Source organism: Cladophialophora immunda (genome assembly GCF_000835495.1).
Source record: "Cladophialophora immunda strain CBS 83496 unplaced genomic scaffold supercont1.3, whole genome shotgun sequence".
Taxonomy (NCBI): Eukaryota; Fungi; Ascomycota; class Eurotiomycetes; order Chaetothyriales; family Herpotrichiellaceae; genus Cladophialophora; species Cladophialophora immunda.
Genome location: NW_015622543.1, coordinates 4,300,016 through 4,322,380, shown reverse-complemented (window position 1 = coordinate 4,322,380; position 22,365 = coordinate 4,300,016). Strand labels below are relative to the sequence as shown.

The window sequence follows — 22,365 nt, the reverse complement described above, 5'->3', positions numbered from 1 at the left end:
CGAATCACCTTGGGGCCCCTAAAGCCTAGGTTGCCCGGTGCGTCCTAGCCACAGTGGCACCCAAGTGGCTTAGCTACAGGCATCACTTGGTCTACCTATGACTTCACCCCCCCCTTTGCTGAATTTCGTGCTTGCGGCGACCAACGGGTACGGCGGCCTTCACGAGCCCAAAGGCTGCGATATAAATCGTACACGTCTCCATCCCATGCCAGCCGGCGCGTCAGCCAAACCTCCCATCCATCTCAGCCCGAAATTGCGCCTGCCACAATGGTTGTCGACACTTCCTACTACGACGCTCTAGGCGTCAAACCAGATGCTTCCGAATTGGAAATCAAGAAGGCCTACAGGAAGCTCGCCATCACCACACACCCTGACAAAAACCCCGGCGATGAATCTGCACACGCTCGCTTCCAAGCCGTCGGCGAAGCCTACCAAGTCCTATCGAACAAGGACACCCGTGCCGCTTATGATAAATATGGCAAGGAAAAAGCCATGCCCAGCCAAGGCTTTGAGGATCCCGCTGAGTTTTTCAGTATGATTTTTGGCGGTGATGCCTTTGTTGACCTCATCGGCGAACTGAGCCTTCTGAAGGATCTTACGCATACTATGGACATCACAATGCAGGCCATGGAGGAAGAAGAACTTTCTAAAAATGCGGAAGAGAAGCTGAACATCCATGAATCAAAGGAAAAAGAGGCGACCGCTGCGAGCATGGATGCAAAGGAACCCGAAGCAAAAGCACATTCCGCACAAGAGGGGACCACTGTACCGCCTCCACCATATATCTCCGGGGAGGAGCCATCGACGTCCACTGGCAGATCATCGGGGACTAGCACCCCGCAGAGAAGATACGCTGGCCAGCAAGCCATCATGGATCGATCAGAAGAAGATGCGCGAATGGATGCCGCGGGCTTGACTCAGGAAGAGAAAGACCTGCAGAAGAAGAAGAAGAAAGGTGGCCTGACCTCAGAGCAGCGGAAGAAGTTAGAAGCCTACGAACGCGAGAGACGACGCCTGCGAGAAGAACGAGTCGAGACTCTTGCAAAGAAACTGATCGATCGTATCAGCGTGTGGACAGAAACGGACAAGGGCCCCGAAGTCACGAATGCGTTCCAGCAAAAGATCCAACTCGAGGTTGAAAATCTCAAAATGGAGTCCTTCGGTATTGAAATTCTCCACGCTGTCGGTCAGACATACATACAAAAGGCCGTTTCGTTCCTCAAATCGCAGAAATTCCTCGGCATCTCAGGCTTCTTCTCCCGTCTAAAAGACAAAGGCACCCTTGCAAAAGACACATGGAACACGATCTCTTCAGCCATCGACGCCCAACTAACGATGGAAGAAATGGCTAAATTGGAAGAAAAGGGTGGTGCTGATTGGACGGATGAGAAGAAGGCAGAGTACGAGAGGAAAGTCACTGGGAAGATCCTTGCGGCTGCATGGAGAGGATCGAGATTCGAGATTCAGGGCGTGTTGAGGGACGTGTGTGACAGGATTCTGAACGATAAGAACGTCAGATTGGAGAAGAGGATAGAAAGAGCCCATGCGTTGAACATATGCGGGGCTATCTATCAAAGGGTGAGTCTCCTTCTATGCCTGCGGTGGCGGATATCTCAATCTCACAATGATTTTGCTAATGATGTGTTATTGCAGGCTGAACGCGATCCCGATGAGGAAGGCGACTTCATGGCCTTTGAGCAACTCATGGCCGAATCCATGAAAAAACAAGAAAAGAAAAAGGAAAAAGAGAAACAGAAAGACAGCACCCAGGGCGATCAATCGCATAGACACTTCTTTGGAGGCAGCCGGGAGCCCACCGCCGGTGGATCACCGAGACAGTCAACGTCCGCGTGAGTGTGATGAGGAACAGCGCCAACGTTCCCTGGGCAGACCAAGGAGCGATTGTGGGCCAGATTTCCGAGAGTTGTTTGACTCTGATGAGCTGTCGATTTGATCATCTACCAACAATCTATTGTGCGTGGAATGGGTTTTCCTTGCTCAGACCTTCGAGGCACGAATGCATTGCAACAAAGCTCTTCTCCACCACCACCACTACTACTAGGGTAATTACGACCTGCGCGTCTGGATCCTGGAGGACGGGACCAAAGGCGACGAATGGCTAGGATAGGATCGGACAGGATACAGGCAGGGAAAGCGTTGCTGTTAGTCTTATGTTGAACCATCGCAGCTTGATTCGCAGAATAGATACCAAATGGCTTCTTTTCCTTCTTCTCCATGTTCCTTGCCCTTCTCGCTAGAACGCCTTGCTTCGAGAATGCTTGCCTGGGTACATATGGTTAGAATCCTGTGCCAATGCTTCAGTATCCCTTTGAACCAGGACACTCGCCACTCGACAAACACGGGGAAATAGTCCCAGTCCTAGGGAGCCTTTCCTCTGCGGGTTTCTGAAAGAAGGTGATAGAGGGTGGCGACACCTTTTCTTTTTTCTTCTCTCTCTTCTGTACCTATATTGATCGATTACCTAGTCTTTCTCCTCTACAGCTTTCTTCGACCATTATCATTCGTCACCAGGAGTTTTATATAGCCGGCCCCGATTTTGTAAGGCAAGGTCTTTTGTCTCTCCTCTGTGCCGCATCAACAACAAAGCGAAAACTCGGCGATGATAGGGGGGTATCATTTTGTACACAATAGGGAACAACCGCAGATTCCCACGTCTTATCCTCACCACCACGCGAAACTCCCGCCACAACAAAAGAAAACAGCAATCTCTTCACGTACTCCCCGCTTCCAATGCAGTCTGGGTCATTATGTCGTAAAGGAAGAAACTTTGTCTTCCGTGGATCCAGTCCAAAGGTTTCAAGACGCCAATCTAGATCTCCTCCAACTGCGCGCTGACAGAATCCAATATATCGGACAACTCATCCAGCGAAGGCATGGCTGTGACGTCGCTGGCAATTATCGTTGGAGGTGGCCTGGCTCCCCAAAGTTGGGCCTCGTCCAAGTTCGCCTTGGTGATGCTGGGGCTCAAAAGCCCTTGTCTTGCCTCCTGTTCTTCCACGCCGTTCACCAACCCCATTTCATCCAGTTCATCATCGTTCAAAACTCTCCCGCCAAGCTTCACATCTCCTATACCCACTCTGTAGTCTAATGCCTTGTTTCCTTCTTTGATTAGCTCTTCCGAACAGGTGAGACAGCGTTTTATGCTTTGACTGAGTTTCTGGAAATCGATAAGAAGTTGTTGATGGCGCGAGAGATCTTGCATCAGTCGCTTCTCGTCTCTCGCACGCTGGCGTGATTGGATGGAAGGACTTAGCATGGAACCTGAATCGTTGGATAGCATAGAGCCATCTTCGTCTTCGAGATCGTCCAGATCGCTGTCATCATCGTCGGAAAATTGACGATCTTCATCGTCAAACTCCGTAACCGTACCGAGCGTGAAATTAGACTGTTCGGAGGTTGTCCTTGTTGTTGGCGCAAGGGATAATCTCCCTGAGCGCGATAGTCGACGATACCTTCTTAACTCTCCGGTCTGCTTGCGGAGTTCACGTTCTAACGTTTTATTGATAGCTAACAACGAGGAGTTCGAGATTTCCAAGTCGAGAACTTTGCGTTCCCGGCGGGCATTAGCAGCTTGATCCAACTGAGACTGAAAGCCGGGCGTGACCTGGTCGGGTCTCGGGTCCGAACTCGGCGCAGATGCACTGGGCGTTTTTGTGGCTTCTGAGAATTCCGTTTCGCTTGGGACAGAGGTGGGAACAGTGTTCGTTGATGCAAGGCTGATAGACCTGGGACTCAACGTTTCCGGGGACAGAAGGCTATTCCCGTGGATCCGGGGTGACACTAGAGGAGTAGGATGGAGCTCCAATGGTTGAGGCGGTTGTGCTCTAGTATTGCTCAGTTTCCTGAGAACTGACGAACTAATGGAGCTGGCGCTGATCGACTTTCGATGACCATTCGGTGCAGACTGAGACGTTGCGGTGCTGCCTGAGCTGCTTTTGGGGCGTTCGGCAGCTGTTCGAGGCCCCGGCGGAGAAGGCACCGGGCCGGACTGTAATTTTCGGGGTGATGCAGGTTCTGGAGGGACTCCTTTGTGGATTTTATTTGGGGATTGAGGCGGCGTATTTCGAAAGCCGTGTGTAGCGGCCGGACTGTTCAATCTGTCTGTTGAGAGATGAGGAAGGACGTTACGTCGGGGGGGTACGTGGGGTGTTAGATCGTTCGCCCTGAAGAATTTATCATCGAGGTTCTCCTTGCCACTTGCATTCTCCCTAGGCAGCGGAGGTGAACCGACGAAGAAGTGCCCTGGCTTTGGAGGAGGGAATCGGTGACCGTCGTCGGGCTCTGGGGATCCCACAATGGGCTTGACCTCGTCCGCGTGGAAGAACTTCGACGTGATATCTTTGTCACCCTCTACCATGCTCTTTGCGGCGGACAGCCTTCGATGGCTTGTCACAGCAGGCGTAGAACCTGAGGTGGTTGCTTTTGGCAGAGCACCTGTACTTGCAGCCAGCCGTGGGCTGGTGAGGCCGAGGCCTCGCATTGCACCGCCGGTTGGTTTCGAGGTCTCATTGCCCGACGACGCTCTTGATCTCTGGCCATTTCCTGTTCCTCGCGGCTGTGCCGGAGTCAAAGGGGACTCTGTTCCGACCCGTGACTTCCTCGCACCAGACCGAGGAGTGATATTTCCATTTAAGGGTGTTGTGGTCTGATCTGGTTTGGGGGGCGATTTTGACCTGACGAAAGGGTCCCTGCGAGAAGACAAGTTGGGAGAAGACGAGGCAGAGCCGATCACCCTTGGGGTCAATGGGCTTTTGGCCGTGCGGAAGTTTGCACTGAGAGCGGGAGTGAGTGGTTTCGAGGTATTACTCCGGGTTTGTTTATCGGTGGGCATTGTTGTCGGGAGGGGCGAACGTCGAGAACGAGAGATTGACTGTGGCTGCGGGCGGTCTCGCTCTCGCATGACAGCGACGAATGGATGTTCGAGGCCTAATAGAGACCATTATTGTCGGTTCAAGTGAGCGAGCAGGCTCTGCGTCCCTGTAGGCATTGGGTGCAGGCAGAGTCTCTCCACATGAATGTCAACAAGCTGTTTGAGATTCCAACGGCACGCTCCAGAAGGATACCGCGAAGGGTTTAGTTTGCGGGTTTTGGTTTCGTCACTGAGCGCAGGTGACTCCTCGCTAAACACGTCCACCATCACGCCCCTTCCTTGTCGCGTCCCATCCGTTCCTCGCTAATTAGACGGCAACCGCTGAACACAGCATCGCACGATATGCTGCCCGATGCCATTCCTTCGGTGTTGCGATGACACTGCATGACGAGAATGATGATCTCCTTACAAATGTCGACAAGACCACGGACAATACCCCAGATGACCCCGACGATACATCGCAGGCCCAGGAAGCCTCCCTCCTAGCATCCCAGCACCATTCCCTTAAGCACCATCTCCTTGGCCCTTCCTTGACCAAGGCCGGACAGGATGCGGTCGATCAGAAAAAGGTCTCTGAGATCATATACGAGGCCTCCAAAGGCTCCAAGTTCTTCAACAATGAAGAAGTCAAGGACAGAAACTTGACTCTAAAAATCGAGCGAATTCTCAAACAGAAGGCACAACTGGAGAAGCTCGACCTCAAGACGGATCTTCGCCGGGCAGATGACTACATTGCATCCCTCGAACTGGCCAGAGACCTGTCACAGTATGTCGTTCACATCGACTGCGATGCCTTCTACGCCGCGGTTGAAGAGATTGATCGACCCGAGCTCAAGACTGTTCCCATGGCCGTTGGGATGGGGGTCCTTACTACCTGTAACTACGAGGCCCGGAAATATGGTTGTCGCAGTGCAATGGCGGGATTTGTGGCGAAAAAACTATGCCCGCAGCTGATCTGTCTGCCATTGAACTTTGACAAGTACACAGCCAAGGCAAAAGAAGTAAGGGCTATCCTCGCAGAATACGACCCGCGTTTCGAGAGCTCTAGCATCGATGAAGCCTACCTGAACATCACAGAGTACTGCACCACTAACCAAATGGACCCGGAAGCTGCAATTGAGCAACTCCGGAAAGACGTACACGAGAAGTGCAAAATCACAATCTCCGCTGGTATTGCGCCCAATGCCAAATTGGCCAAGATCTGTTCCAACAAGAACAAACCAAATGGGCAGTTTCGAATCCCCAATGATCGAGCTGCCATAATGTCGTTCATGGCTACACTGCCAGTGCGCAAAGTAAACGGCGTCGGCCGTGTCTTTGAGCGAGAGCTCGATGCTATTGGTATTCAAACATGCAGCGACATCTATGCTCAGCGCGCATACCTTTACAAGCTCTTTGGGGAGAAGGCGTTCCAGTTCCTGATGCAGACCCATCTTGGCCTCGGACGCACGGTTGTACAGCCTGCTGAGGAGTATGAGCGAAAGAGCGTGGGAACAGAAAGTACATTCCGTGACATCAGCGACAAGCAACAACTTCGCGAGAAACTTCGCCACACGGCAGAAGAGCTAGCAAAAGACATGGTCCGCGTCGAAGTGAAAGGTCGGACACTGGTCCTGAAGGTCAAACTCCACACTTACGAAGTCTTCACCCGACAAGTCGCTGCTCCGAAGGCAGTCCACCTCGCAGACGATCTCTATAACTACAGCCTACCGATGCTGGTCAAACTTGAGAAGGAGATTCCGGACTTCCGGCTCCGCTTGATGGGACTACGATGCACCCATCTAGTTAGCACCAAGAAAGCGGGCAATGATTTCTTTCGCCGCAAATTCAATAGCGACAATTCCTCTACAGGAAAGCCAGCAGATGATGCAGAGTGGGAAGTCTGGCCGGACTCGGAATTCGAAGAAGCCGCTCGTCAGGAGAGACAGGAGGAGATCGAGGAGCTAGAGCGCTTGAGCCAGGAGCAGCAGCATGAACTTTCTCAAGACGAGGATCCGAATACCCCTGTACCAGGCGCCTGTGACTCCACAGCAGATTGGCACGAACCCTTTGGCAGGTACAAGTATGGCAGTGAGCCGAACTCGCCGGCGGTGTCACCACAAAGCAAGCATGGACGGGTACTGAATAAAGCTGCTGTGTCGGCTTTGAAAGAAGACCACAAGCAAAAAGCACTATGGGATTGTCCAATTTGTCAGCTCCCGCAGCCGGCAAGCGACAGGGAATTTAACAGCCACATCGATCTGTGTCTCTCGCGGCAGACGATCAAAGAGGTCGTGGCCGAGGCAAACGGATCTGCAACCGCCGCCTCGAGCAGAGCATCGCCCGATGGTTCTGTGCCAGATAGGCCGAAATCTGTTAACGGAATGAAGCCCAAGAGAAAAGTCTCCTCCAGCAATCTAATGGAGCCGGATGCGGCTGGTGGGAGAAGGCAGAAGAGACTGTTCTTCACCTGAGAGTTTACGACTGCTTTGTACACGTGCTCATGAGAAATGATGTTGATACACTAATAGACAGTTCATATTCGGACCGAGAGTCCCCTTCTCAGGAAAACATTCTTCCTGGGGTATATATGACCTCCTGCTTGGCTCTCTGGCCTAAGCCCGCAACCCGATATGTAAGGTGACATATATAGTGTAGTCCTCAACGCCTGAAGATGCAAAATTCTTCAAAGATCCTCCATGTCCAGTTTGACAGGAGCCTGGATCCTCGCTCCCCCCGTACCTGGAAGCTAAGTGCTGGCACACTCTCCCATTCAAAATCCGGTTTCAATGCATTGCCCCGTAGCCTCGTGGCGTCTTATTGAGCCACTCTTTCAAAATTTCCCACTCTGCGCCCTGCAGGATGCGACCGCCAAACATCATCAAAGATCACTGGACCTCGCAAATACAAGAGTTGGACCTGTCCGACTCATCAAAGTAAATCAACTGGCCCTCCGTCTATTGTTTGACACTCGCTCTTCATCACCTTCCTCGTCATCGTCATCATCAAACACTTTATTCTCTTCCTCTTCCTCCCTTTTCAACTGTTCTTCTCTCATCTCTCGATATGTGGCCCAACTTAACATGACAAACGCCACAACGATCAACCCGCAACCAGCGAGTGCCGCCGCACTAAGCGGTTTTCCGGTGATGATCCAGTCTGTGATGCCCACCAAAAAGATCGTGAGGAGCGCGGCAACAGAACTCAGGACCGGCGATGTGAGGGACATGAGGACGAGGAACGAGCCGGAGAAGACTGCGTTGGAGAGGGTGGAGATGGCGAGCAAGCTGGCTGCTCGACCACTGGGAATCTCGAATACTTCGAGACCAGTCCAGTGAAGGATCGGGAGAGGGATCCAGAGAACAGTCAATGTGAAAAATCCAACCATGCTGCCAAAGGTGTTTGCGAAAATCATCCCCCTGCCCGGAGAAGTGCCTTCGGGAGGACAGGCGAAGCGTTTATAAAGAACTTCATAGAAACCATACGCGACTGAGCCAATGCCAATTATGATATTTCCCAAAAGTTTTGTTCCGAATCCCTTTTCAGCACCAGGGTTTGACGTGCCAGGACCCGGCGTGCTGTCATCTTTATCACCGTAAGCGACGACAAGGACGCCAATGATGGCGAGTGCGACCGAGAGAGCCTTGTCGAAGCGCAGTTTGTCGTTGAGGAGCATTATGGAGAACACATAGGCAAAGAAGGCGGAGCAATTGTAGATCGCGGTGAGGTCGGAAGGAGAGGTCAAGTTGACAGCAACGTACCAAGATCCCCCAGCCATGGTGAGAAACGTGGTAATGAAGGCGGTGGCTTTGATCATGTAGGGCCAAGGGGAGATCAACATGGTGGACTTTGAGAGATGTAGTTCTTGAGAGCAGACCATCTGCGCTGTGGAGCGGAGGAGATAGACATGTCTTCGCCAGAACGCAGGCCACGAGAGTTTTCGTTTCTGTATTCGGAGAAAGAGGAGTTGGACTGGCCAGAGGAATATCCAGGAGCCGTGTGTCAAGTACATCATGCAGTACGCCTTGTCCCATTTCAGTTCGTGTTGAATATACACCGCCGTTTCCGTCTGGACGACAAAGGAGATGAGGGAGAGGATGAGAAAAAAGGAGGCGTAGATGTACTTCCGCCGTACCATGTCTTCGGGTTGGGCGTATGAGGGTGACCGCGAGCGAAATGTGCTCCTCCGAGACGAGGCCGCTGGTCTGGAAGAGCCATGGAGACTTGGTGATTCTGGTCGACCTCTGTTGCTTGCTTGTTTGTCTTCCCCTAGTAACGGCTCATGCGACTCTGGCCCTAGAGGCCGGTGCATTGACGTTCTCCCGTCCATTTCGTCGTCCTCTTCGTCGTCTCTAGACTCGTCATTCAGATCAAAATGCACTCCTCGAATTTGTTGTCGTTCGGCCCGGAATTCGTCCTTTATAGCTGGCGGAAGGGAGTTTAGACGTAAGGGGCTCGAAGGACGTAAATTGGCTTTGGAGGGCGCGGCGGAGGTGGAGGAGAGAGGTAGGGGCGACTCAGTCCCAGGAGGCGTGTAGATGAGATCCCCTCCAGACGAGTCGCTGCTGTCGGACGGTGTCATCCATGCGGTTGGGAGCAGGCAGGATTATAAAAGGTCACCAGATTTGGTCAGTGGTCTACAGTGGGGGGAGGACAGAATCAGGCGCAGTCGGTCTGGCAGTCGATACGTGGCGCTGTTGGGCACGGTGGGACTGCTCGTGCGCCCCTGATAGGGAGGGCTTTGACGGCGTCGATGTTCGTATGCAACCTTATCGTCAGATTCACCAGTTGTTGATAAATGAGAAGAATTGCACCATTCTCTTAAGGATTTGCGGACGTCTACGAGGTAAGGTTTCCATCATCATGTTGAACCGGAGGGCTGTGTGATTGGGGCTTCAGGCGAGGTCACTAGGCTAGTAGGCGGCGGTGGCTGTTAAGCTGGACCCTGAATCCCACCCGACTAGGCTCATTTCACTTAGGCGGTCCCCGGTTTGCCGGGCTTCCTGGGGTTCCTTATTACTCGTTCTTCGTAGCCAGCAACGACGCCCTGTAGCAGCTTTCTCTTCCCGAACTCTGGTGAGATCAGAACTGACACCCATGCACATGCCTAGGCATCTTGGTGAGGTACAGGATATCAATGTATCTTGACTATCCCAAAGAGTGTGGTTCGATGGCCTGCCGACTGCGAGGTACCGAGCAGCTTCGAAGCCCTCAAACAGACGGGGCAAACTTGCTTTCGAATTGCTTTTGTTTCTGTCCATGACCAGCTTTTGACTCCTATCGGGGACTATTGCTGCCTTGAGGCTGGAGTCCATGGATGGTAGCTCTGAATCGGCCATTGTGGTTTCAGAAGAGATCATCTCAGCTGGCAAGGTAACGAGTTCACGTCTGGTGAGATCCAGGGGTTCCAACTCCTTGATGGACATGCCAGCCACACGTCTCCGAGTCGCTCTGTCCGAATCATCGTCTGTGCAGAGGGTAATAGGATAGAGAGAGCTTCGAGTTTGCTGCAGCTTTCAACGTTTCGACTTTTGAGGGTTTTCTGCTACGATTAGGACCTGAGACAATATCAGACAGCGTGATGGCAAGGTAGGATATCACGGTGAAAATACTCCTGAAAGAACGGCCACAATGGCGAGCTGAAAAAAAAGAGCAAAAACAGTTGTCTCTGCCAGGGATGGGCTCATGTCTATAACGCTGAAGTCAATGATCACAGGCGCGCACGGCACGTGATACCGCACTTTGGGCGTTGAAGACCCTGAACGACCTTCTTCTAACCTCACCCTTCGTCTTCTCCTTCCATTTTGCCAGGTCGACTTTATCAATGCGGATCAAAGCGATGTCGACATTCTTTCTGAGTACGAGGAACCAGACGCCGACCATGGCCCTAGTCTAGGGATAGCAACGGTTTCGAATGGTGCTCTGAGCTTCTTGGCTGGAGGGCACGAGATCTATTACGGCGAAGTTACGAGAGAACCGGTTCGAATTGCCTACCATGACATGGTTACATTGATTGGTGTGTCTCAGCCCACGATAGAGAACATCTGATTGCACCCTCGCGCGAAGACACCGAACTACCTGGGCAACCATCGTCCCTCGAAAGTTTTGCGCGGCAGGAGAGCCATTGGTCCGAGAGATTCGGGCGAGAACGAGAGGCGAGAAGCCTCGCGATGAATCGCGCGAATTCGGAGACCTCTGCTTGATGCCAAATGCTCCTTGAGATAAGTCTCATTCCTCGAGGGCTTACACCAATCTGACAGGCCCTCCAAGTCTGTTGTCAGGATCATATCTTTTCTTCAACGCTTGGAGCCTTGGATAGTGCTCGCGGTATACCTGTGATTATACCGTTAGACAGCTGTGGCAGAGGCTCTCTGAGTCTGAATATTCTTACCTGGGTGATAGGGTCGTGGAAATCTTCCATTGCATTCGGTACGATGAGAATCGGCCTTGGTGCGTTCACTATCTTCCCTGGACCATCTTTGACCAACTCCTTCGCCATCTCAGTTTCCTCTGTGGAAGCCCCGATGTCCGTCCCTGCGCCGATTGTTATCTTGTGTTGAAAGCCCTGAGGGCGTGGCCACGCAGAATCGGTGTTGGATGTCAGAGAGTCTCGCTGTTGGGATCTTGTAAGAAGATGATTAGGGCTGATTGGCAAAGGAAATAGTTACCGTGGTGAAGATCTCAAAGAATAACGACGCTCGCTTTCCTACTGATCCTGGTGAAGCAGCAGCGTTATCATACCAGTCAAATGCTCGAAGAAGTGTTGCCTCGTCGATCCTGCATAACGCCATTGGAGCCCACCAAACATTGGCGATACCCTTGGCCTTGCCAACATTTTCTGGCGAGAGCATCAACTCAGGATTACGCCACCGTCATGAACGGGACTCACCTTGCAATTTAGCCATACCTGACAAGTCAATTATCTTGGTTGTGTCAACTGCTCCCGGACAATCCAGCGCCCACCCAAATCCATCGTCACCTCTCCCGTGTGTCTCACCAAGCGCATCGAACGCAAGGATCATTAACATGTCTTCTTTGGCGCCTATATGTATCAACTGCTCTTTCCTCATCACAAAGAGGCCAAGGGCTACCTTGGGATTTGGAGGCCTTGCATCCATCGCGGCAATGCCTTGGACGACAGCCCTCAGTTCGGTCTTCGGGATGAAGATATATCCGCCCCAGATCCGAGGCTCATACTTGCGAGCTCGAAGCTTGAATCGAGTGACGACTAAAGCAAGAGTGAACATAAGGATATGGTTGCACCCAATCAGACCTTACCCGCGAATGCACCATTCGTCCCTCTGAGTGCCCAGAGCAGATCTGGTTCTTCGGACGCCCAAAGGATAGTCCCATCAACTTTGACAACCTGGGCGTCAAGCAGATTGACCGGATCTGATGTCAATCCATATTCTGAGGAGAGCCAGGAATATCCACCGCCCAAGATGCTTCCGCCCACGCCGACGCTGGGGGTACGAACAGATATGGCTTTCAGTAAAGTCAGAATCCCTCATCCACTATTTCCGACTTGAGAAATGGGCATTCAAATGGACGACTTACTTGCATAGCCAGGAGCAATCTTATCCATCTTCTCATAGTACTGGCCCCAGCTCTGTCCTGCTCCTACCGTCACAATTTCATTTTGCCGGTCAAAGTCGACATCATCAAATGCCGTCATGCTTATTAAAACATCCTTCGCCGAAGCCGAGCCAACACCCTGACTTCGGATGCCAAGGCTCAGGTCTGTTTTCGAAAGATGCGCCAAAGCCTTGCTCAATGATTCGATACTCTTGGGGCGAATGACCATGGAAGGGTTCAAGTCTTTCTGGGCTGCCCATGGTAGTGACTCTGCCCTGTATAAGTCTGAACCTCGCGGTACGGTCTCGTCGGAACTCAGGATCGACCGAAGCCGCTCAAGCTGTTCGGCACCAGACATCTTTGGCGTATTCAAGATGACCAACCTCCCAGTTGAGACTTCGAGGCTAATCCGTCGACACGTTGAGATCTACGTGTTCTTTCCATGGACTTTGGTTCGGGAAGAGCGGGCTCACCTCTCGGTTGCTGACAACTCCGAGTATGAGGCCACCGGGTGGCCTGAACCATTTGAAATTCCTCAATTGGAAGACACATGTCCACAATCGGATGCCTACAAGCTAAACGTCAAGCTTGGCCCTCCTTGGCCACCTTGGTGCCCTCGAACCATCTCATAAGCCTTCGAGTCTGTCGAGGCCAGAGTGTTGGAAGGCTTCAGCGAGCCTTCGAGGCATGATATATCACCTCCCGCGAGACATTCCATACAGACTGAATGAACCACAAGATGATAACAACAACCTTCAATGAATGTCTGGCTTACATCGATCCTGGAAGGGGTGTCCGATTCTTGGCAGGACTGGGCCGTCAATTGCTGAAGACTCAAGCATCCTCCAACGATAATGCTGTATAAACAAAGACCCGATTCTGAAAAAGGGGGCTGCACGCTGGAAAGGCATGCACGACGAATATTGTCCATTTGGTCGAAGGGGCTTTCTCTGCCACGCCACCATGTCTGATCATGTTCTCTCGCAGTGCAACACCCCACAAAGTGGATCAGATGCGCAGCTGCGCAGCTGCGCAGAACCCTCTGCTTACAAAAGCCCAACATGCGGTGCCTTCGCCAAGACCACGCCCTCAAAGTGAGTGGTGGATCGTGGATGAGGATAGGAGTCGAGCCATGGATTCGGTTGTGGTTGACTGCAGATCAGCATTCCTGCCGAGTACCTTCAAAGCGGCTGTACAAGTCACAAACCTTGTTCTCATATTGTCATGGCGAAGAACTCGCCAGAGATTGTACGCCTCGTTGAGAATATCACATTACTTCGGAACCATAATACGAGATCATAGCAGCAAGATGTGAACAGACCTACTCCAACGCGACACATCAATACTACCGCAATCTCACCATTCTCGGTATCTTGATCAGAGGATTACTGTCTCGAGGACGGTCTCTTCGGCTCCATCCATGTCTCCCCGCAAGCTGACGTGCTCATCGAGAGCATGAGAACAGGAGGGCAAGACCAATGAAGAGGATTGCCGAAGCTTCGCCTCAGGGTATCAATGGCCAAACACTGAAGGAGGGTCACCAGCTTGCAGGCGAGGCTGACCGTGATGATGGCTACCCTTGGGAACGCCCAGCTACGGGTGTGGTATACCGAAGATTAATGTCATGGTAGGCGACATTGAGTATCTGATTACTCGGAATGGTATAAGACAAGCTCCTCCGGACAGTGAAAGCCTTGATTGGACAAGCGAACCAGTACCCCAGATTTTGAAAAGGGACTGTGAGAATGATCGACCGACGGTTTTGGATTGACCGACTTGGGTAGTAGGAAGGAGGATGTGGATATGCGGACCCTACCAAGTCAATCTCACCGAGCAATCACAAGGCTCGTCCGTGGTCTGTGAGGTACAGTTTCAGGCGAACAGTTCGCCCCCAAAAGGACATTGGGGCGCCTTATCAAACGAGGCTTGGTACGACCCTTTTTCGCAACCTACTGTCGAAGACACATACAGACATGCATACACAGAGCAGTAAAGAAGATCAGATTTGAAGGTCTCGATCTGCCTAATATGAAGCTGTCTTAAGCGGAATACAACCGGTAAGGTAAGCATTGATCTTCACAAGTCAGCAATCCTTTTGGCTAACTCTGTGAGAGGGTTCTGCGTCAGAGCAAGGCTTTGTTCCCCATAATATGACATCCTCAACGAGGTCCCAAGAGCTCCAAGCCTGTTGTGCTTTGACACTGCCTTGTCGGGCGGCACGATCGACAGGATGTTTTCAGCTTTCTATTCAAACATGCAGATGACAACCAATCGTCCTGCATTCTGGGATGGCGAGCATCAGGGTGCTTACGAGGCCTAAGGTCCTGTGAATGTGCAGTAGCATCAAATCATGACCAAAAGAACCTCAGCTGGTGGAAGCGGTGAGTGTAGATGTCATTGAGGACTGTCTGGAGGCATATATACGGTGAGAGTTGGCCGATTGACCTTTCGCTTCTGCCGTTTCCCTCTTCATTTCTGTTGTCAGTCGAAGACAGTGCCATGTATTTCTCCGGCTTCATTACCGCCGCTCTAGCAGGTGTTGCCTGTGCAACTCCCATCGAAAAAATCAAGAGACAGACCATCCAAGAGACATACGACTTCATCATCGCTGGAGGTAAGCTAACTACAGCCTGGCACGATGTGAGAACTTACGTCAATCAGGTGGCACCGCTGGACTCGTCATTGCAAACCGTTTGACTGAATGTCCCAACACCAGGGTGCTTGTTCTAGAAGCAGGTCCCGAACCGGGAGTTGTTGCGAATTACATGTACCCCGGTGGTAATCAATACCTTGCTGGTCAGATTCTAGCTCTGAGCTTTTACCAAAGCCGCTAACCATTGGCCTAGGTACTGCAATTGACTACAACTACTATACCTTGCCGCAGAAGAACCTCAACAATCGGATCCTCCCCTATCACCGTGAGTCACTCCGTGACTTCCGGATCTCCAGTTTAATTGACTGTGTGCTACTAGGAGGACGTGGTCTTGGAGGGAGTTCGGCCATAAACGGCTTGTATTATGGAAGAGGCAGCGCCAGCGTTTACGATCACTGGGTTGAGATAGGCAACCAAGGCTGGGGTTGGGATGATTTGTACCCTCTGAGCATCAAGGTCCGTATCCTTTGACATGTTTCTGCGCAGATTAGGGAGGCTGACCGTTATAGCAAACTCATTTTAACCCACCCAACCTCAACGACAGCTTCGATCATAGCTTCCAGACCTGGGATCCTACCGCATACTCCAATGGCGAGCTACAAATTGCCTTCCAGGGCTTCGTGCCGGATTCCAATGTCGGCTTCATCCGCGCTGGTGAAGCCATAGGAATTCCCATCGTTAACGAGCTCAACAACGGCAACAACACAGGTGTCAAGCAAGGCACTGGATGTTTTGACAGCCGGCTGCGACGCAGCTCGAGCTATGACGCTTTCTACAAGCCAATCCAGAACCGCACGAACCTAGATGTCCTCCACTATGCCTCTGTGACCTCGATCCAATTCACCAAGGGCAGCAATGGGACATCACGGGCCACGGGCGTCTCCTTTACAGATCAGCAAACTGGGCAATTTATCACGGTCAATGCCACCAAGGAAGTCGTTGTGGCCATGGGTGCCTTCAACAGCCCCCAATTGCTGATGATCTCGGTGAGTGAATGTGAGGACAAGTCGACATCTGCTAATATTGCTCCAGGGAATCGGACCTCATGCGCAGTTGAGTCAGAATGGCATCACTCCGGTGCACATCAACGAGAACGTAGGACAGAAGTGAGTGTCTCCAGCCTCTTGATGACTTACTGCTCTAATTCTGCATAGCTTAAACGATCACTGCGTCTTCAGCATCATGGCATTGGTCCAACAAACAGCCTCAACCAGTTCTATGGCCATCAGCGATTCCACCCTTGAAGCGGCGGAACAACAATTCCTCAATTCCCTGACTGGGCCATATACCGCTCCTTCTGGTATCACCAACGGTTTCCAGCAACTATCCAACGCCACCCTGCGAGCCATAGGAGCGCAAGCGGTGCTCGATGCAGGCCTTGTCAACCAATCACATGTCGAGTTCTTGTATGAATCTCTCTTTTACCCCAGCGGGCTGGCTTTCCTACCGTCGACCGGTGGTACGTCCTCGACGGGGGGCGCCTCCTCGTCGGCATACTATGTTCCTCAGTCAAACTTGTCGTACATATCCCTTACCGCGTCGCCGCTTGTGGCACTGAGTCGGGGCAGCGTGACGCTGAAGTCGGCGTCGATATTTGATGCACCAAACATCGACCCCAACTATTATGCGAATGATACCGATCGTGCCGTGGCCATCAACGCATTCAAGGATCTGAGGAAATTGCTTGCCCATCCAGCAATTGCACAGTTCACAATGGGGCCCAACAACGGTGAGGTTCAGCCTGGTCTTGCGAATATTCCCGCCAACGCCTCGGACGACGCCATCTTCGACTACATCAAGGCCAATACCATTCCGAACTGGCATGCAAGTGGGACTTGCCAGATGCTCCCCGAGGCAGATGGTGGTGTGGTAGATTCACGTTTGCGAGTCTATGGGGTGCAAAACCTCCGGGTGTGCGATGTCAGTATCATCCCGCGCCTGCCAGATGTCAACCTCCAAGGCCCGGTCTTCATGATTGGGGAGAAGAGTGCTCAGGTCATCAAGGAAGACTACAATTTGCAGTGTTAGGGGTCGTTGTCGAGGTGACTGAAATGCGTGTACATTGAGACAGGCTGCGCGTACTAGCATGGAGGCACCGAGGATTAAGTAATTGTCTCGGTCCCTTTTGGAGGGCTAATGGCTGCACAAGCTCCCTTTGGCAGAGAATGGCTTGTCTTCGGGTCAGGTCATCTATCACGACTGATATTGCATCGTGCAGGAAGGGCCAATAGGCTAATAACACGGTGGGCGACCAGAATTGGAGAAAAAGTCCAATGGCGTCATCTGCTGGGGGGGATGGGGGGGGACATTGGGTGCATCTCCCGGTGTCGCAGATAGCAAATCGCCAAAGGAAAACGACCATCGTATCTTCTGCTCCCTTCGTATCTTTGAGAGCAAGCGTCCCCTGGAAGAACAAAACCTCGCCTTCACTTTCATGTTTCGCTCCGCCATCGCACGTTCTCAAGCCTCCCTGCCACCCCAGACGGCTGCCCGCTTAACGTCCCTCACCCGTCACATCTCCCCAGCTCCCTCGCCCTCCCTCCCGTCCACCACCGCAAAGATGCCGCTCGTCACCTCCACCATGATAAACAGCGGCAAGCCGCGCGTGATCCTCGGCCTCATGACCTTCGGGCCCCCTGGGACCGAGTCCAAAGGCGGCCGGATCACCACGTTGGAAGAATACAACAAGAACCTCGATTACTTCCAGTCCCAGGGGTACAACGAGGTAGACACCGCGCGGGCGTACATTGGCGGCCAGCAAGAAGGGTTCACACGAGATGCCAAGTGGAAAGACCGCGGCCTGACGTTGGCGACCAAGTGCTACCCTGCGAAGCCGGGCGATCACTCACCGGAGAAGCTGAGGGCGAGTCTCGAGAAGAGTCTGGCGGAGCTGGGGACCGACACGGTCGACATCTTTTACCTCCATGCCCCCGACAGATCCGTCCCGTTTAGAGACACTCTGCAGTGCCTTAATGACATGTTCAAAGAGGGCAAGTTCGTCCAGTTGGGGCTGAGCAATTTCGCCGCCTGGGAGGTGGCGGAGGTTTGGAATATTGCGAACGAGCGAGGCTGGGTGAAGCCCACTATCTACCAGGCCATGTACAATGCGATCACACGGGACATCGAGAAGGAGCTGGTTCCCTGTTGTCGAAAGTGAGGACCCACGCATCTTCAGACCTTGGCGGCCAAAGGCAACTGACCGCGCGACTCTTACAGGTATGGTTTGGACTTGGTGGTTTACAATCCGGTAAGTCCTCCCGGCCTACTCTACAAGGTACCAAGGACTAACCCACGCCATCAGCTCGCCGGCGGCGTGTTCAGCGGCAAATACAAGTCCAAGAGCGACATGCCCAGCGAAGGCCGGTTCGCCGACGTGTCAAGGTCCGGAAAGGTACGTCTGAGGAAGAATCCAAACTCACTCTCGTCACCAAAAAAACTTCCCCAACCTGCTTTCGCAATGCCACACCGACAAAACCTCCCCGACACCCCAGATTCGCTCAAAAATTAACCTGATTGCTCTGGCCCCCAGATGTACCGCGACCGGTATTTCCATGACTCGACGTTCCAGGCCCTGCAGATGATCGAGCCCGTCGTCCAGAAACACGACCTCACGCTGCTCGAGACGGCGCTGCGGTGGTGCGTCCACCACTCGGTGCTCAAGTTCGGCCGGGACGGCGGCAACGACGGCGTCATCATCGGCGTCAGCTCGCTGGCCCAGCTGGAGAGCAACCTGCGGGACCTGGAAAAGGGCCCGCTCCCGCAGGAGGTCGTCGACGTGCTCGACGACGCCTGGGAGACGTATCTCAAGGGCCGAGGTCCGAGTTACTGGCGGTAAGAACGAGATTTTGCATTTCCCAAAATTTGGGAGGGGGTTTCACGAGACGAAGAATATGATTTCCAGGATCGGAAAAAAGGGGATAAGCGATAGCGATGGGGAATTGCATGGCAGAACGTGTACCTTGTTCTCTAGCGATATGAAAGCGTTCGTTGCCAACTTCTCTCGGAAGCGACGTGGCCACTAGAGTTGGGGAGGCTACACTCAGGAGACACAGCCTCGCGACACGTTATATACCTGGCCACTCAAGGCATCTCCATACTAGCGATTACATTACGCAATAGTCTTTCGGTCAACGAAAGTGAGAGGATTCTGGGTACAGGTGTGCTTTCCACGCTCGACCAGTTGCATTGAACGCTACAGATACATGTACCTTAAGGTATCTTCCTATGACACATAGGCTCCTCCTGCTTCAGCCTCGCCATCAACTTGCGAGTCTCCCTCCTCTCTCCCTCCCTCTTCCCCTGCGTGCCCTGGCCCCAAACCGGAATTTCATATCATCACTGTCATCATCCTCGCTGTCATCATCACGCACACTCGTGACAGGTAAAGTCTTTTGACGCTTCGGCTTGCTCGTTTCCACGTTGGAGTTTGCGGGCCTTTTCCCTTTCTGCGATCGAGTCGCTTTCGGCGTCGCATCTTCTCCCACTGTTTCGGAAGCGTTCTCACTTGCCTGCCGGGTGCGATCCGCAGTACGGGTGTGCCTAGGCGTGTCTGGGTCGATCTCATGATCCGCGATATCCTCTGCTTCGCGCTGCAAACGTGAAATCCTCGGGGTCGACCTAGCTATCGATGCGCTCTCAGCGTCTTCCTCTAACTGACCGATCAAGTCATCGATTTCTTCGTCATCATCGTCCAAGACAATTCGTGTTTTCGATCTCCCATCGACATGACCACGGACGGTCCCGTTCGACGGCTGAGTCTGATTCTGCGCTGTCCGTTGGTTTCTCGCCTCTTCTCTACGCCTCCTCTCCCTCTCGCGTTCCTTCTCCTCTTCAGTCTTCGACCAATACTGATCACCCAATCCACCCGTTTTGTTCGGGACTTCGACTAGCTGCACGATGACCTTGCTAGCATGAGATCTTCGCTGGGCTGGAACACCCTTGCGACGGAAACCCTTGAAATTCTTGCGACCATTCCACCTGGGATCCCAGTCTGGTCCATGCTCACCATTGACCCTATTGCTTGTCTTCTTCATTTTATCACGTAAGGGAAGATCGATACTGACGACATCGACCAGGTTCGCAGGTGATTTATCTTCAATATCGGGCAGGCCAGCTTCAAGTTCTTCTTCCTCTCTCCGCGCGGCTTCGTCTTTCTCCTCTCGTTGCTTTCTGGCGGCTTCGCGGACGTCAATCTCGCGTTCCTTTTTGATCTTTTTCACTGGTGCTGCACGTGTTTGAATGTCCCCTGTTCCATCAATGCGCCCATCGGCTGCTGCTTCTGCAAGCTTTCGTCTCTTCAAGGCGGTAGCCGCTGGGAGGAGATCATCCATTTCCGCTGCAAATGTATTGGGTTGCCCCTCGGCTGGGGAACGAGGTCGTTTCAATGTTGAAGGCGGTTCTTGTTTGACGACGAACGGCGACTTGGATCGCATTTCCGGCCCGGAGGCGTATGCATCTTCCTCGATGACCTCGTCCTCCTCATAAGCGGCGACGGCATCGGGATCGAATCCATCGTCAAAGTTCTTGAATTTAGTCAATTGCGATACTTTAGGGAGGGTCAGCAGTCTCCCCACGCCTTCTGCGGCGCCATTGGCTTGTGAAGCATTCGGACCTGACATTTGTGAAGGCTGGGAAGCCGCCTCTGTGTTGTCTGTCGCCTCCGTCGCATGAGCTGCTTGAGGGCTTCCGTTCTCTGCTCCATTGAATGTGGATGCACCATTTGGGCGAGACTCGCCGACCTGCCCTGTGACGACGGAATTTGCTGCAGATGGGGGAGGTGCGATTCTCCCATCATTGGTGCTTTCAAATGGGATAGGTTGTTTGAGAAGTCCGGCATCATTTGCCAAAATAGCATCCAAGAACTCAGACTGATCAACTGCTCGCTGGTCCATCTTCAAAGCCGTCTCGTTGATAAGTGTGTTCGTCCACTCTTGAACATCCTCCTTTCCAGGCCATCGAACCAAAATGACTCCACCTTTCGACCCAGTACCACCAGATTTGTTCCCAGCTGCATTTTGCAAGAATTGAATTAGCTCGTCACTTGTTGTTTCGAAATTCACCACCTTGAACAGGATACCTTTTCCATGCCCACTCGTTATGACCGGTAACAGTGTGTCGTACTGAGTCTGCTCGCCGAAGATGAACGTATAGTGTTCAAATACATTGAGTCGTGCGGGATCGGGTTGATATGATTCCGCAGGTCTGATTGTCGGTTCCTTTCCCGGTGGCGGAAGATAGTCCTTCGGAGCAGGCCAGGCACTGTCGAAGTCCTTTTCCAGCGGAGAGAGATTCACTTCCTGGCTGAGGGTGATAGGAGTGGCAGCGTAGTCCAGGGCGTCGAGATATGACTCCGTCACAAGGTATTTGCCATTGACTAGGGCCAACAGACCTTTGGCAGTATTTCTCTTGTTGGCCACCACATGGGTCGTATGCTCAGAAGAAAATTCGCTGATCGCTTTGATATCCAGATCTTGTAACCTTGCTTGCTTTGCCTTGAGAACTCCTGACTTGAGCTCTTTCTTGAGTAGGTGGAAGGTGAACACGCAGGGTTGCCATGTGACGGTGAATTCATAAGGACAACCTTTTGGCCGAATTGAATTTTCGGCGTCATTCAGCTCTCGCGAGGGGTTCGGTTCTTGTTCGTTGTTTGGGTCTCTCTTGATCAACTCGCCGTTCACAAACGTTCCCGTCTTTGAGTGATCTTGAATGCGTATCTTCGTTCGAGTGTGAATTTGACCGACGTCGGTATCTTTGACGGGGTCAACGGTGATATTGAAGTGTTGTCTGGAGACCGTTTTGTGGTCAATGGCGATCATAACGCCATCTTTCTTGACTCTGCCAAACAAGTACCTGTGCCCTGGCCTCAGCCACATTCGCCTGCCATGGAAGAAATCGGCGTTGGTGTCAAGAATCCACATCGTGACAGCATCGTAGAAGAGGACTCCAAGAGGAGTGTGAGGATGGAGAGGTGAACTAAGCAGAGCAACAGTGTAATGGTGAAAGTTCCCTGAGGGACTGAAAGCGCAGCAGCAGCGACGGTACAGTGAATAATTTATGACGCGACACGACTTTGGCCCTGGCGCCTGAGGTGCGAACGGGAAAGCTAAGTGCATTAGCGGCATCGGTGCCTATTAGGTTCATCCCGCAAACATTGGGGGCTGAAAGTTGGGCGCCACCAGCGCTTGCCCTTCCCCTCAGCCCGCAAATGAATGCAAAGAGGGGTCCCTGAATGTTAGATGAGGGCGCGGGGCAGTTGACCAGTGGCACA

At 52.5% G+C, this 22,365-nt stretch overlaps 9 protein-coding genes across 10 annotated transcripts; 5 read left to right on the top strand and 4 right to left on the bottom strand.

The window, feature by feature from the left end:
- Positions 1 to 119: 119 nt before the first annotated feature.
- On the top strand, positions 120 to 2,223 carry PV07_05912 (uncharacterized protein). The gene is made up of 2 exons (XM_016392840.1): positions 120 to 1,578; positions 1,654 to 2,223. Exons 1-2 carry the CDS (start codon positions 268 to 270, stop codon positions 1,852 to 1,854), a joined length of 1,512 nt encoding a protein of 503 aa, XP_016250359.1. The 5' UTR covers positions 120 to 267; the 3' UTR covers positions 1,855 to 2,223.
- A 159-nt stretch (positions 2,224 to 2,382) lies between these two features.
- On the bottom strand, positions 2,383 to 5,048 carry PV07_05911 (uncharacterized protein). The gene has a single exon (XM_016392839.1). It carries the CDS (start codon positions 4,919 to 4,921, stop codon positions 2,831 to 2,833), a length of 2,091 nt encoding a protein of 696 aa, XP_016250358.1. The 5' UTR covers positions 4,922 to 5,048; the 3' UTR covers positions 2,383 to 2,830.
- Positions 5,049 to 5,155: 107 nt separating this feature from the next.
- Positions 5,156 to 7,473, top strand: PV07_05910 (uncharacterized protein). Its single transcript, XM_016392838.1, has one exon. The coding sequence runs from the start codon at positions 5,266 to 5,268 to the stop codon at positions 7,342 to 7,344; it is 2,079 nt and encodes a 692-aa protein (XP_016250357.1). The 5' UTR covers positions 5,156 to 5,265; the 3' UTR covers positions 7,345 to 7,473.
- PV07_05909 (uncharacterized protein) lies at positions 7,385 to 9,727 on the bottom strand. Its single transcript, XM_016392837.1, has one exon. The coding sequence runs from the start codon at positions 9,450 to 9,452 to the stop codon at positions 7,812 to 7,814; it is 1,641 nt and encodes a 546-aa protein (XP_016250356.1). The 5' UTR covers positions 9,453 to 9,727; the 3' UTR covers positions 7,385 to 7,811.
- Positions 9,728 to 10,842: 1,115 nt separating this feature from the next.
- Positions 10,843 to 12,894, bottom strand: PV07_05908 (uncharacterized protein). Its single transcript, XM_016392836.1, has 6 exons — positions 12,428 to 12,894; positions 12,149 to 12,355; positions 11,760 to 12,098; positions 11,539 to 11,708; positions 11,262 to 11,483; positions 10,843 to 11,203 (listed from the first exon to the last, which is right to left on the bottom strand). The coding sequence occupies exons 1-6, from the start codon at positions 12,801 to 12,803 to the stop codon at positions 11,114 to 11,116; spliced, it is 1,404 nt and encodes a 467-aa protein (XP_016250355.1). The 5' UTR covers positions 12,804 to 12,894; the 3' UTR covers positions 10,843 to 11,113.
- On the top strand, positions 12,838 to 14,073 carry PV07_05907 (uncharacterized protein). Its single transcript, XM_016392835.1, has one exon. It carries the CDS (start codon positions 13,419 to 13,421, stop codon positions 13,758 to 13,760), a length of 342 nt encoding a protein of 113 aa, XP_016250354.1. The 5' UTR covers positions 12,838 to 13,418; the 3' UTR covers positions 13,761 to 14,073.
- PV07_05906 (uncharacterized protein) lies at positions 14,062 to 17,377 on the top strand. Its single transcript, XM_016392834.1, has 8 exons — positions 14,062 to 14,507; positions 14,560 to 15,059; positions 15,107 to 15,241; positions 15,292 to 15,363; positions 15,418 to 15,554; positions 15,608 to 16,084; positions 16,131 to 16,204; positions 16,253 to 17,377. The coding sequence occupies exons 2-8, from the start codon at positions 14,837 to 14,839 to the stop codon at positions 17,124 to 17,126; spliced, it is 1,992 nt and encodes a 663-aa protein (XP_016250353.1). The 5' UTR covers positions 14,062 to 14,507; positions 14,560 to 14,836; the 3' UTR covers positions 17,127 to 17,377.
- Positions 17,378 to 17,448: 71 nt separating this feature from the next.
- On the top strand, positions 17,449 to 19,374 carry PV07_05905. Of its 2 annotated transcripts, XM_016392832.1 has the most exons (4): positions 17,449 to 18,251; positions 18,315 to 18,345; positions 18,400 to 18,489; positions 18,628 to 19,374. In XM_016392832.1, exons 1-4 carry the CDS (start codon positions 17,533 to 17,535, stop codon positions 18,931 to 18,933), a joined length of 1,146 nt encoding a protein of 381 aa, XP_016250351.1. In that variant the 5' UTR covers positions 17,449 to 17,532; the 3' UTR covers positions 18,934 to 19,374. The 2 variants fall into 2 exon arrangements, with proteins under 2 accessions (XP_016250351.1, XP_016250352.1); XM_016392833.1 differs by having other exon boundaries at positions 17,449 to 18,345.
- PV07_05904 (uncharacterized protein) lies at positions 19,256 to 22,173 on the bottom strand. Its single transcript, XM_016392831.1, has one exon. It carries the CDS (start codon positions 22,013 to 22,015, stop codon positions 19,358 to 19,360), a length of 2,658 nt encoding a protein of 885 aa, XP_016250350.1. The 5' UTR covers positions 22,016 to 22,173; the 3' UTR covers positions 19,256 to 19,357.
- Positions 22,174 to 22,365: the final 192 nt, after the last annotated feature.

Excerpts from the sequence above, each read along its gene's own strand:
- PV07_05904 (XM_016392831.1), bottom strand. The coding sequence starts at position 22,015 with ATGTGGATTCTTGACACCAACGCCGATTTCTTCCATGGCAGGCGAATG.
- PV07_05912 (XM_016392840.1), top strand. The coding sequence starts at position 268 with ATGGTTGTCGACACTTCCTACTACGACGCTCTAGGCGTCAAACCAGAT. Across the intron at positions 1,579-1,653 it reads GCGGGGCTATCTATCAAAGG|GCTGAACGCGATCCCGATGA; the intron begins GTGAGTCTCCTT and ends GTGTTATTGCAG.
- PV07_05911 (XM_016392839.1), bottom strand. The coding sequence starts at position 4,921 with ATGCGAGAGCGAGACCGCCCGCAGCCACAGTCAATCTCTCGTTCTCGA.
- PV07_05908 (XM_016392836.1), bottom strand. The coding sequence starts at position 12,803 with ATGTCTGGTGCCGAACAGCTTGAGCGGCTTCGGTCGATCCTGAGTTCC. Across the intron at positions 11,709-11,759 it reads AGGTATGGCTAAATTGCAAG|AAAATGTTGGCAAGGCCAAG; the intron begins GTGAGTCCCGTT and ends TGCTCTCGCCAG. Across the intron at positions 11,484-11,538 it reads TCTTTGAGATCTTCACCACG|CGAGACTCTCTGACATCCAA; the intron begins GTAACTATTTCC and ends AGATCCCAACAG.
- PV07_05905 (XM_016392832.1), top strand. The coding sequence starts at position 17,533 with ATGTTTCGCTCCGCCATCGCACGTTCTCAAGCCTCCCTGCCACCCCAG. Across the intron at positions 18,252-18,314 it reads CTGGTTCCCTGTTGTCGAAA|GTATGGTTTGGACTTGGTGG; the intron begins GTGAGGACCCAC and ends CGACTCTTACAG. Across the intron at positions 18,346-18,399 it reads ACTTGGTGGTTTACAATCCG|CTCGCCGGCGGCGTGTTCAG; the intron begins GTAAGTCCTCCC and ends CCACGCCATCAG.
- PV07_05906 (XM_016392834.1), top strand. The coding sequence starts at position 14,837 with ATGTCATTGAGGACTGTCTGGAGGCATATATACGGTGAGAGTTGGCCG. Across the intron at positions 15,060-15,106 it reads CGACTTCATCATCGCTGGAG|GTGGCACCGCTGGACTCGTC; the intron begins GTAAGCTAACTA and ends TACGTCAATCAG. Across the intron at positions 15,364-15,417 it reads TCGGATCCTCCCCTATCACC|GAGGACGTGGTCTTGGAGGG; the intron begins GTGAGTCACTCC and ends GTGTGCTACTAG.
- PV07_05909 (XM_016392837.1), bottom strand. The coding sequence starts at position 9,452 with ATGACACCGTCCGACAGCAGCGACTCGTCTGGAGGGGATCTCATCTAC.
- PV07_05910 (XM_016392838.1), top strand. The coding sequence starts at position 5,266 with ATGACACTGCATGACGAGAATGATGATCTCCTTACAAATGTCGACAAG.
- PV07_05907 (XM_016392835.1), top strand. The coding sequence starts at position 13,419 with ATGTTCTCTCGCAGTGCAACACCCCACAAAGTGGATCAGATGCGCAGC.